Consider the following 12,683-nt stretch of genomic DNA (forward strand, 5'->3'; position numbering starts at 1 on the left):
CAACCGAGTTCGGGAGAAAGAGCTCCCTGCGGTAGGCCACAAAAACTGGGGGTGCTAATTTGCCTTGTTCTTTATTCTAATTCATGCCTAGTTTGTCAGTTTTCTACTCCTTGAATATAGCCGACGTTAGACACGCTGTTCGTGAAAGTGCAACATACAAACACGTGGAAAATACAACACGGGAACTACACCTATAGCCTTGGAAGACCTGTGTAATGCAGTACTCGAAATCTTTAAAATTAGCTAAAAGCCAGTTTAAATTCCACAATTCCTGCATTAACTATTTCACTCATTCGAGCACTTTAGTTAACCAAATACAAATAAAGGAAATCGCACTGTACTGCCGAATTGAATCGCAATTGTGTGAGTTCCCTGAATGGTCATTCCTTGGGCTGGGCTCAAGGTGTAAAATTTTGTGGGACCCAGGTGAGCGTGGCTCTGGCACGGGAGCAAAGCAAATGACGCTCACCGCCTTTGTTAACCCCTTTCAGCTGCTATGTGTTGCTGGTTTTGTTGACTGTGTTTTTCCACTGCATACTTGGGAGTGTTTGTTGTGCATATTTCCGGTGGCCATTTGTTGTGGGCGTTTGTGTGTGTGCGAGTGCATGTGTACTGGTGTGGTGCGGAGTTTCGAGAGCTCTGCGGTTACTTTTGAGTGTTTTCGTGTGTTTGGCCGCTTTTGTGGGTCGTTTTGCGGTGCGTGTATGTTTTACGTACGATTGTCGCCTAAACACACACGTATATGTATATATTTAATTATATGGTCGGTGGCACGAAACTTTCGTATGGCTTTAGTCCCGGAACTGTTCCACTTATTGTTTGTTTGGTGCCCACTTTAATCTTATTTCCTTAGCAAGAGCACCACAATTTCGGGCTATTCAATGTTTGCCAAGGGATTTTCCCAATGCGCATTCGTCCAACTTTTAATTAAGCATTTGTGCTGGTCTGGTGGCATTCAAAATTTGTTTGCTCGACTTTCCGTTTGTTTTTGCAAGCATTTCGCGTGATTTCCAAATTATATTTGCAATGACACATTTTTACTGCTTCCTCAATGGACTACTAAAAAGTTTTTCCACCCCCTCAAACGGAATTATCATGGCTGGCTTGCATTTTTAATTAAGTCGATGGTTAGTGCGGGTTTTCCGATGAGCTTATAATAACGCCACTGTGGGGAGCATAATGAGATCAAAGTTCTGAGCTGTTGCGGGAACCTCTGCATATGTACCGCCAGAAAGTATAGCAAACGGTTTTTAACTTAATAAGCCGAAGAAGACATTCTGAAGCTCACACTTGTTATTTATTGCGCATACGCATCGTGTACCGCCAACTGAACGCTCCAAGCGTTGCTCAACTAGATGGGATTACACAATGGAAACCGCAAATAAATATAAAGCGAAGCTGAGCAGTTTCGATTCTGATTCCGACTACGATTCCAATGCAAACATGTGTCTCCGGCGGCGGCTACTGGAGGAGAAGTAAGATATACAGGAGCGGGCAACGTAGTGGAACAGTAATTCGTAAAAATGTTCCAACATTCAATAATCGAGCAATCTACTTTATATATTTTTTAATGATCACTAAAAATTGTTAATTTTTCTTTCCAACTTTTGTGATGAGTTCTATAAAACCTGACAGGGGTTGGCATATATTTTCGCCCTCTGCTATGTATGTCCTTTGAATCCTGCATAAGCAGCAGCAAGTAGAGCAAACGAGAGGCGTCTTGCGAGCCACCTTGGGCTATACATTCATGAGTGGCACTGTACACCCTGCCGTTTGCTGACTTTGCTTCATTGAGGCTTCTTCACGGGGGGTCGACGTCGACTGTGCTGTCTGAATGGAGGTCAAAGTGCATAACTTAAGTAGCCGACAATAAAATGCATAACGTGGCACAAAAAACACAAACAGACAATCCGGCCAGCAAAGGAAAACTAAGTACAACCCGTACGAAAATGTGGAAAATATGGCTCTATTTATTTGTACATTAGGCCATGCCAAGACGTTGAAAAACCCGGCGTATATATTCCTTGGAGTGAGTGTGAGTCTGTATGTCCTGTGGCATGTTGTACCTGCTTCAACAGCTGCTAGCAAAAGGCCAAGTGTTGTGCTTGACATGAACACAAGGCAGCCACAGAGGGATTTCTGTATTTTTCTGTATTTCCAAGACCTCGTGTCTTTCCCGCTGCGCCATAATAATTTCATGCTGGGATGGACTTAACCAGAAGCACGCCGATATATCTAATGTGGGAGTGGAGGGAAACAAATTTATTAGAGAAACCGCAGCACAGGTTGGCATTTTACTAAAGGTGTTCCTAAGCTCGATTTAATTGTTAGCCGGTCTTTTTCTGTAAAATGCATTTTGCTGTTATAAAACTTAAGGTGAAATATACTTATGTATTAACATACGCAGCACCCCTTATAAGTATTATAAATATCATAAAGGCTATTAACAAGTTGGATGACAACAACGTTTTTACGAACAAATTAAAGGCACACTTAAAGCATTTCCAAACTGCTGAATTTGTCAAGTGTGAAAAGTTTAACAAAAGTTTTACCAACGAAAAGTTTAATCTTGAATTTTCTTTTCAAACTTTATATTGTTAGTTAAATGTGTATATTATTGTGTGTTTCTTTAGCGCAATGAGACGTGTGCAAAAAAGAGATAAAGACATTAAAATCCTCTGTACTTTGTTATAGTATAGGCGGTTTCAGGTATTATGAACATCTTGTAAGACTAACTTTCATGGATTTGATTTAATAGCTGGTTTCCATAAAATTTGTATTAAGTACTTTCCCAATACTCTAAGTTTAGTTTATTACACGAGGAAATGGCCAATGCAATGTGTAACTTTACATTGTTTTGTGGGGCTTTCACTTTATTTGTTTCGGGATTAGAGCGTAAATCTTTCACAAAAATCAATTGCAATCAGCGCTAGTTTCTTGGTTGATTCGCGATGTTCGGCATTAGTCGCCATTGTTGTCCATTGTTGACTGGAAATGTCCCACGGGGGGTGCTCTTCACAAAAGCCAACCGCGTAATTAAGCTTTACGTACCGAGAGTAAAACGGGTACCACACGCACACCCATAACCACAGCGAGCCACCAAATGTTAACAATGCACATTACGCATACGCCACGTTGCGATGATGTTCTGCCTGCTTCGTGGCCTACACTTACGTTCTGCCCACACTCATTTTTCTATCTCCCTCTCTCTCCGCAGATACCAGGACATGTACAACAATCCGATTAAGGCCACTAATTTGGAGCACCGTGACGTGGTTCTGGACATACTGTCTGATGCTCGCGTAGTTGGCCCGCTCCTGCAAACGGGAATGTTCCACGCGGATGTCAATCGGCGCAATTATATGTACGTATTTGGCCATAACAGCGCGACAGGACCGTTTGCCCACGTAAGTATTAGCCCTCCTCAATGCCCAAACGGCGATTCCAATTACATACTCTACAGCGCATTTAAATTAAACGCAGCGTGAGTTGGCATCTAATGAGTTTCCATAATGTACTGGATTCTTTCCCTTCCGCTCACCGCACTGCGTCCACCCAATAATGGAACAATAATGCTGAAAGTTTGCGGCACTGGGCCGTTGAATTCAGTTCATCGTTGACGAGGCTGACGGTGCTTGTTTTGGCTTTTTGGCCAAAACAATTCGCAAGTTTGCAGCTGCCAATGGAGAATGATCGTAATGAAGGCATTGAACCCTCCGTAACAGAAATGGCTAAATATATACACATAGAAAAAAAAGGCAATGTCCCGCGGATGCCTTCGAATTGGCATTATTTTCACACTTGTGGTTTAATATTAACATCTAAATTCCAAAGTAGTTTTTGTGATATTATTCCACTTATGGAATCTTTTTTCCAAGTGCAGCCAAAAATAGAAAAAAGCGCAAAATTCCAAAACAAAAACACTGTCGGACAAGTTTGGCTCGTGTCCTTTTGCTAAGCAGACGGCATCCTCTTGACTTCGGGTTCATTTGAGTCCGAGGAGGGATCACTTTCGAGGGGCGGAGGAGGAGAACGGCTATGGTTATGGCTATCTGTGTCCTTGTCCATCCTACTTGGCTTGGTTTTATGGGTTTGTCATGCTTATGGATTTGTTACTGATTGCCTCGCATAGATAGCTTTTTGTTGCTATGAAGCTGTCTTGGCCTCGGACCTCTGCTACTCTACAGTTAAATGGACCTATTGATTTGTAATTAAGATGATTGGACTGATAGGCAAATGGTGCGCTCTGCGTAAGTAAACATTTTCAGGGGAATCCTTTCATCTTCCCACTGATTTCCCCGCGGTAAGGGTCCTTTGAGCTTCGCCTATGCCTTCGCAGAAAAATTGAGAAAAGCCCGATGGCAAAACAGAAATTGCTCACCAGACGGAGACAAAACTTCCCCAACAACCCATACAGAAATAATGAATTTGAAAACAACTCAAACAGGGATCCGAAACAAAGGAGACACTCCCCCCGCCCAGCGGAAAGTTATTATTTCGTATTATATTTTTGGCAACTTTTAGTCTTTTGCTAAGCGAATTTTTATGGCCATAGTTGCTGAGCAGTTGGCCATAAAACAAACTGCAACTGCAAAATAGATGAACAGCTCCGGGACATGGCCTTTCGGGTGCGACAACAGCTTGTGGCGAGCGGAGTGCAACAACTTTTTAATAGACCGCAATTAAAGTATGAAAATAAGTCTGATAAATTGCCAACGCTTGCCATCGACCGAAAGTAGCCAAATCGCACAAAAGAACATGTTTATGCCCCCTGATATATGGGCGAATTCTGCAGCCAGGCATCGCATTAGTGCGAATAAATTGCAGGAATAAAATTCACTTAAATATTTCATGCCGTTCCCGGGAAGCCTTGAACATGAAAAGCGGATCCCAAGGATATTCGGCCGTGCCTACAAATTATCGCTGGCTGTCGCCAACGCAACCCACCAACCTACTCGTTTTCCTTTGCTGTTGCTCCGGCTGTTTCTCTACTTTTTCTTTGGGGGTCCAGACAGGAAAACAGTCAGACAACTTAAGGCCCACACAATCTCACAACATGCTGGCTCCTCTTTTATTTATGCCAACATCTCTCTGTTGTCGCATTCTTCGCTTGTCAGGGCCGAAGCCAAGAACTCGCCTGAATGCGAATGAATTTGTGCATAAACTGCGCTTCTGCACTCCATCTCGAGCTCAAGCCCCCTCACTTGGACCACGCCCACTCAGCACTCTCAGCCGCCCCCGCAGCCAACACTTTTTGACTATTCGCCTTGGGCCGCGGGCTTATTGTGAAACTTTTTGGCACATGTCTTGCCTGTTTGCCTCAAACTCGGCCTCAAAATGGGCCAAAGAGACTACTTACGTACTTGGCTTCAAGTGTCCGACCACTCCATTCCATTCCACTGAAGCGGAGCTGTGCCTCAAGGCGCTTGTAAAAATAGCGAAAATTATACCAAGCATAGATAATTCCAGCGAAATGGCTGTGGTGCTTTAAGAAGGGCTTAATTGATTTAATCCCAAAGACAGCGTCATACAACCAGACAGAGGGTGTCAGCAAAATCTACTGTCTACAGATGGTATTCAGATTGACAGTATATCAGCGACTTAGTTAGATTGGGAAAAACACTCTTCTGAAATAGGCTGAAGCTAAAAAATAAATATATTTTAAAAAATTATTATTTCAACAACAAAGAAATTTAAATTAAACGATTTGATTTGTTCTCGATGTAGTAAGGCCTTTTTCGGCGAACTTGTAACGCCACCAAAATCAGAATTGTGCGTTAAGTACATCCTAACTGAATTTAATCCCGACGACAAAACGCAAAATGGCACAGAAATAAACAACATGGGGATTCGACAAAATTGCTGCTCTGGAGGATTTTTCTATTCTTCTTTTCTAATTTCCCAAGCTGAGCAATAAACTCAGCGAGCCGAAAACTTTGGCAAAACAAGTTCCAATTTATTTAGGCATAATCGAGGGAAAGCAGATGGAAACGACTTCGGCTCGAGGACAGTTTAATAAGTTTCCCATATTAAATCCAGCATTTTCCGGGGCCCACGAACACACAGACCCACGTAGACGAATGTCATTATCATCGCATTCTAAACGCGGTCAGCATCCCAAGAATTTTCCGCAAACCCCACAAATAAAAAACATTTGAAGTATGTCCCGTCTGGTCGCCTTCTTTTTTCTTGGGAAAGTTTTTTTCGCCGACTATTTGGGCATTCCCCCGCTCAACTGGCTCCCTCCTTCTGATAAGAATGCGAAATGGTTGAGGAAGGAAAAGAAATTTATGAAAATAAAATAAATATGACTCGAACTAAAGTTTTTATTTTGGTGCGTGGTTGAAAGTTGCGACCGCAATCCGCAAAAAGGTTCCGAAACTCGAGTGTTTGGCAAATACTGAAAAACGTGGCCGTTGCGCTTAATGCACAGCGTACTTTTGCCAAAAATTCTGCGAGCGAAAATATTTAATTACCAACACGCAGAAATACCAAATTAAAGAGACCTGGTCTCCAAGCTCTTGGCGTAATCCAATAAAATTATAAAAAGACGAGGCCAAATTGTGCGCCGAGCAATTCCCAGCCTCCTGGCCAATTCACGCCCAGGCAATTGCCTCAGGTTACTGATCCTAAGTCCCCCGTAAAGCCTATTCGGGCAAATATTTTTGGAAATTTTACACGCAGCGAGTGCCATTAACTCCATTAGGTTTATTACGACAAATGGCGCTAAGTCAAATTGTTGTTTCCGTTGCCGTGGGCACAGGAAGGCGTTTTCAGAGTGGGCACACGGAGGGGCATAAATTACGAAAGTTACGCATTTATTCCAAATTGAATTTCCGCCTCCGCTCCGGTTATTTTTAAAGCGAGAATCGCTGGCCGACACGAATTTGGTACAGGATGTGCCAATCGAATAAATTCATAAATTATTTTCGGAAAATTTATGAACATTCTTTAATTATGCATTCATATCGGGACCAATACTGAGTTTGCAGAATTTAAACGGAAGTGTTTAATTAAAATTTTTAGATTTTGTGCACTATAAGCATTTGCAGTAGTGTGTGCTATGACAAATAATATTATTGTTCGCAGGCACTCAATTTGATTGATATGAAAATATTTCCCCTGGCATCAAAATGTTAACCGTAAAATAAACATTTGCCGTGCCAGAATGCCGAATCAATTCGAATCGTGGAAAAACCTTAAGGAATAGCTTTGATTTCGTTATAGGGCCATTGAACCGTATATATTCATCACAGAACTCTCAACAAAAAGCTTAGACTAAGCCTTGCCACGGAGCAGCAATATTGAATTCCGTTTGCTCGTTTCATCAGATTCTCACACAATTGCAAAATGAGAATCAAAATCAAAAGCGAAATTCATCATTCATAAATGCCATAAAAGATTTCAGCGGCGCAGAGGACATCGTCCGATGGCCAAAACCGAAAAGAACAGTCAGCAGCTATGGGACAGTGGCATTTTGATGTGCTCAGACAGCAATGCTTTGTGACTTTGTTACATTTTTCATGGCAACAATAAAAACTTGGCTTTATTACCTACTTACATTCAGCGACTCCCTCCGGCGGTCTCGTCCTGTCCCCATTCCCGTTCCCGTTCCCGTCCTCGCCGTCGTCCTCGTCCTGTTTTTCGCTCCTGTCTTCGGCTAGCTAAATATTTATGCAGGCCGTCTAAGAAGATTGATGCCGGTTGGTCACAATGGCCAAAAAAAGAGCCGTTAAAATACTGCTGAAAACATTTCTCACCGATCTCCTAGTCGCCCACCGACTTTCTAACCGCATTACATTTTGCCGGGTAATATACACTCAGTGATGAAGGTCGAACACATTAGGAGATTTCCTTCCGTAAATCAGAGTCCTTGCGAGGCGGACGCCTCAAAGTGTTCGTTTACCTCTCTGTATTTAAAGAAACATGAGCAGTTACTTCTAAGACTCTGCTATAATATTTGAGTCTTCCCCTTTCACAGTAAGGGTTAAAGTTCATTTCATTTTGGAAGAATGGCATATTCAGAGAGCTCCTTAGTTTTGAAAGCAAATCATCCACTTTCCTCCTCCTACCTTGATACTTTAATATTTATAGCTTAAGGCCCACAACCCGCTTTAATGGCCTGCGTTTTAGAGTATTCCACTACCGGCTTGATTTACTGACACTTTTGAACTGGATATATATACATTTTCACTTACAGCTACCGCATAGCATTATGGGCGAGGAATTGGCGTTTATCTTCGGGGCTCCTTTGGCCGCCGCAGGTCCCTTTCCCAGTGGCAACTACACGGTGCAGGAAAAGCTGCTTTCCGAGGCGGTAATGGCATATTGGACGAATTTCGTAAAGACCGGGTGAGTACTGCCTGCTGGACTTTCGGTCCACAGAGCGGATGTGCAAAGTGCATTTGGAGAAAGTTAGCTGGGGAGTTTGTGGTACTCGTACTGCCAAGGCTGTGGACTATAAAGCTGGGAGGGCCATCAACATCAACACGAAGAGTCACAGATCTGCATGCAAATGCGGATGCGGATGCGGATGCGGGTGCGGATGCAGTGTGGGATATTCATGAGTTCTGGAATGGCAACGACTAGTGGCACTGGTTTGGCATTGGCTTTGCCTTCGAATACGGAACGTTTTGCAATCTGCAACGCTCGGACAGCGAAATGAATAGAATTTTTACTGCCGCTTTTATTATTATTCTACAGCAGCCGGATTGGGTGGCGGCACATGCAAATATTATTAGTTGGAGTGGCCACCGCTCAGGGATAAAAATAAAGGCCGGGCAAAAAATGGAAATGGGTGCGGCAATCAGAGCTGAAATCAGAGATCGTTAGCAGGGCGTTTTGGCATTCGGCTGCCGGCGAGTGTGGTTATTGGCCATAACCATATCATTTAAATGAGCAAATGAATGGCCGGATTATGTCTATAAAATGGGATTCTTTTCTCGAAAAGGGGAGACTAAAATGTGAACCAGACGATAACATATCCGTTGGCAGAAATTCTCATTGGCTGCTATAATGTTTTTTCCAGCAATCCCAAGGCTCCATGGAAGGGAATCTTCATCAACTCACATGCTCTGGAGTGGGATCGCTACGACCTGGATTGGCCGGAATTCAATAGGAGGGCGCAGGCATATCTTAATATTGGTAGGGGTCATGTCATTAGAAAATAGCCATTAAGTAAAACCATAATCTTTTCCCCTTTTTTTCTTCAGGCATTCCGCCAACAGTGGGCTACAAGTACCGCCAAATTTATATGAATTTTTGGAACAAAGAGCTCCCGGACGAACTCAATCAGATCGCAGCCATTCAGGAGCAGCTTCAGAAGCCCGGTCAAGAGGTGATTACAGGTCACATGAGCAAGTACGGGCCGAGGGACCACGGCGCCGAGGACCCTGTGAGGACATTAAAGCTTCTTCTCCAGGAACCCAGTCTAGCTGGACCAACACAGAGTGGCGAATCGACAGAAACAGCTGCGGAAAATATGTACAATGCTCCTCCTACCTTCGGTCATGTGCACAAGATGCAGGGTGGTAGTGATTTCGAGGACTTGGTGACCTCCAACAACCCACTGGAGAGCGGGGAGGATAAGCCTCAGGCCCCTCCTGAAACCGTGGCCAAATCCGAGGCCACGATGCAACTACTGATCGCCTTAATAACCATTATAATAGTTCTCAATCTCCTGATTTATGGAACATTTTTGTTGCGACAGCGCCGTCGAAGGGCCAAGGCCCTACCTTTTCCGGCTCCTAAATTGGGCGGCACCATACTCAGCTACGATGGAGCCAATGATGAGGAGCTTAAGAGGTGCAGCAAGTCCCGCGACGGAGACGATAGTTTCGTCCTGGAGATGACAAGGAAATCAAATACCTATGAGGCCATCAAGACAGGTCAGAGATCGCTGAGTTGCTCCACAGTGGACACCCACACTAAAGTCTGTGAGTGGATGTCGAGTCAGGAAGCGCCGAAATCGGGTAGCTTCAACACGGCCACTCCGCCTCCACAACCGATTTTATCCGATGGCAGGCTGATCATCTGCCAGGATATAGAGGTGGCCGACGCAGCTCTACTCATCCCCCAACACATGCACGAGCCGCAGCACTACGAGATGCTACTGCAGAGACAACATTCGGCCCTAACTGAACCGAGTGATGACATCCTCCAGCAGCAATATCCCTTGAGGAACCACTCCCATTCCCATTCGGATCCTGTGGACATGATCCTGGCTGCTGATGAGCAGGTCACCAGCTTTGTGCATGCCGACGATGTGGACATCAACGTGACGAGCAGAGATGACTCTGATGGTCTGGAGGTAATACCTTTAACGTCTGCTCAGCAACTGGCGCTTTTGCGGCAGCGTAATTATCCCAAAGTCCTGCCCACAGAACAGGATTTAATTAACAGCAGCTATAAGAGAAATTCCCTGCCGCCACAGAATTTCAACGCTCCTCTGCCGCCGCCGCGAACCATTAGCAACACTCTGGGCAGGAGGCGGAGGGACAGCAGCAACATAACCACTTCGCCACTCCAGGTGGCCAGAGATTGTGGAGGCGAGGACGAGGACCTCAAGGAGCCCCAAATCACACAGAACACTCTCATTGTCGGACCCATTGTGCCCAAATCACCCGCCTCCAGTCTAAAGCGAGTGAAGAGAATGCCAGAGTCTTCGGCTATGACGGCTCTCAGCGGATCCTTTCAATCCTTCGAGTCCGTACCCCCGGCCCACGAAACCACGCCCCCTCAGGGAGGCGAGCGGACCGAGTGCATTTACGCAATTAGGCCCAGTCCCGGAAGTTGCAGCTGGGCGGCGCCCAATGGCGATTTGTACGCGCAGCCCATGAAATCGCCCTCGAGGAACTCGCTCATTCCCAGGCCCACAAAGCCGGCGGAGTCTCAATCCCAAGCCACGCCAGGCGGACCAGCTGGGGAATCTCTTGGATCAACGGGAATGGCAACAGCAAGCCGCATTCCTCAATTGCAACGCCAGGCTTCCGGCAAGGATTTGCAAGCAAGAACGGCAACTGACAACACCGCAAATCCTTTGGGATGCCAGCCGCGAACCGATTCCACAATATCATCTGGCTCGTCGGCATCCTATGCCTCGACCACGGACTCCTCCTCCTCTTCGTCCACTGGAACCGTACGCACCGAGCTGCAGCAGTTCCAGCCAGCTCCCGGCAGAAGTATTACAACCAATATATAGAAACTCCAGGGAGCGGCTGCCAAGAATCCTTCAGGACTTCCCGCCGTGCCCGCAATGCGGCGACAGACAGCTGCCTGCTCAGCCCCCTCTAGTATTTGTCCGGATCCCAACTCTCCGGTTTCCTCTGGTCTGAAATTTTACGGGGTCTGCGTAAATTTAATAATACATTTTGGTGTAAAGTTTATCTTTGACTTGGCGGCATAGCCCGTGGTTAGAGCTCGACTGCTGGCCTTCTGGCTTTGTGTGAGCAAAGTTTCTGCCAGCGTAAATTAGTTAAGAAAATTGCAGTGGAGGTCTCCCTGGAGATTGCAGCGAAGGTTCGCCGTATCGATATAAGCAGCGATTCCCGTAAGGGAAACTAATTTCCTAGAGAATATTGCACAGTTAAGTCGCTTTAGCAAGTTATTTAAAATTGATTACACAGTTTTAGTTTTCTCAAATTTTACCAACGAAAGTACTAGGTATGGTAACAGATTAAATGTCATATTTCATTGGGTAGCTTGAAAAAGATGTATATTCTTAATCATACAGTTGGAGTGCGAAAAGCTTGATAGTTTGTATATAGAAGAAAAGAAATTGACTCGTAATTATGTATTAATTTTTTAACAAAATCAGCATATACAAAAACAAGGGATGATGAAAGAGCAAATAGCTAAAATATTTTAAAATATAACCGAGAAAAAGTTTAATGGGCTTAACTGTAAGCTTCTCCAATAGCCGATTAATCGAAATTAGCCACAGTATTTAATAAAATTACTTAACAACTAGAATATAACAAAATATGCTAAGGACAATTAAATTTAAATATTCCCATTACTTAAGCTGAAGAACAAGGGACTCAAAGAATGTTTAATGAATGCCCAGAATCCCAATATCAAGTATTATAAGATAAAGATTTTCATTGCTTAAACTTAAATGTGGTTAACCATAAGCTAGCATCCGCACAAATGCACATACTGGAAAATATAGTGAATTCGAGAGATGAAAGAAATTTTTATGCGGCTGACTTTGTGATTCTATATATATTCCCATACCAATCGACAGCAAAAATAGCTGCTGCTGAAATTGCCAATAACAATGCCTTGAATTTTGCCACTCGCTCACCAAAACTTGTGTCAACTATTGTTGCCGCCAATTTACCAAACAAAAGCTACTTACGAACATGTCTGCTCCTCTTTTATGTTTGACTTCTGTTTTCTTCGTGAATTTTGTTGCCAATACTCTCCGGGCCACGCAATTTCGCACTGCCGCCAACTTAATTTGCCACAACATTTCGCCAACCAAATCACTCGTAAAAAAGTTTCAGCATTTATCTTCAAAGTTCTCAAAATTTCGAGGTAAGAAACGACACACTTCCAAATTTCTCTAAACTATGTGATGATATGATTTGGCAACTAACACATCTATTCGACCCCAATTACTTTCTCTTACATAAATAAAACAGCTTTAATTGTGGAAAATTCTCCTATTTAAAAATTATCTG

General features: G+C 44.0%; 1 protein-coding gene across 3 annotated transcripts in view; it reads left to right on the forward strand.

Moving 5' to 3' along the window:
• Positions 1-12,187, forward strand: part of LOC117144408 — a 37,229-nt gene extending 25,042 nt beyond the window's left edge. For 2 of the 3 annotated variants that reach the window (XM_033309547.1, XM_033309549.1), the window contains exons 9-12: positions 3,218-3,407; positions 8,201-8,352; positions 9,029-9,144; positions 9,213-11,200. In XM_033309547.1, the coding sequence (XP_033165438.1) occupies positions 3,218-3,407; positions 8,201-8,352; positions 9,029-9,144; positions 9,213-11,200 (2,446 nt within the window). Of the gene's footprint in view, positions 1-3,217; positions 3,408-8,200; positions 8,353-9,028; positions 9,145-9,212 lie in introns of all 3 variants that reach the window. The other variant, XM_033309548.1, reaches the window with a different exon arrangement.
• The last annotated feature ends 496 nt before the right edge of the window (positions 12,188-12,683 follow it).

The sequence above is a fragment of the Drosophila mauritiana genome, chromosome 3R (assembly GCF_004382145.1).
Source record: "Drosophila mauritiana strain mau12 chromosome 3R, ASM438214v1, whole genome shotgun sequence".
In the NCBI taxonomy this organism is placed as follows: Eukaryota; Metazoa; Arthropoda; class Insecta; order Diptera; family Drosophilidae; genus Drosophila; species Drosophila mauritiana.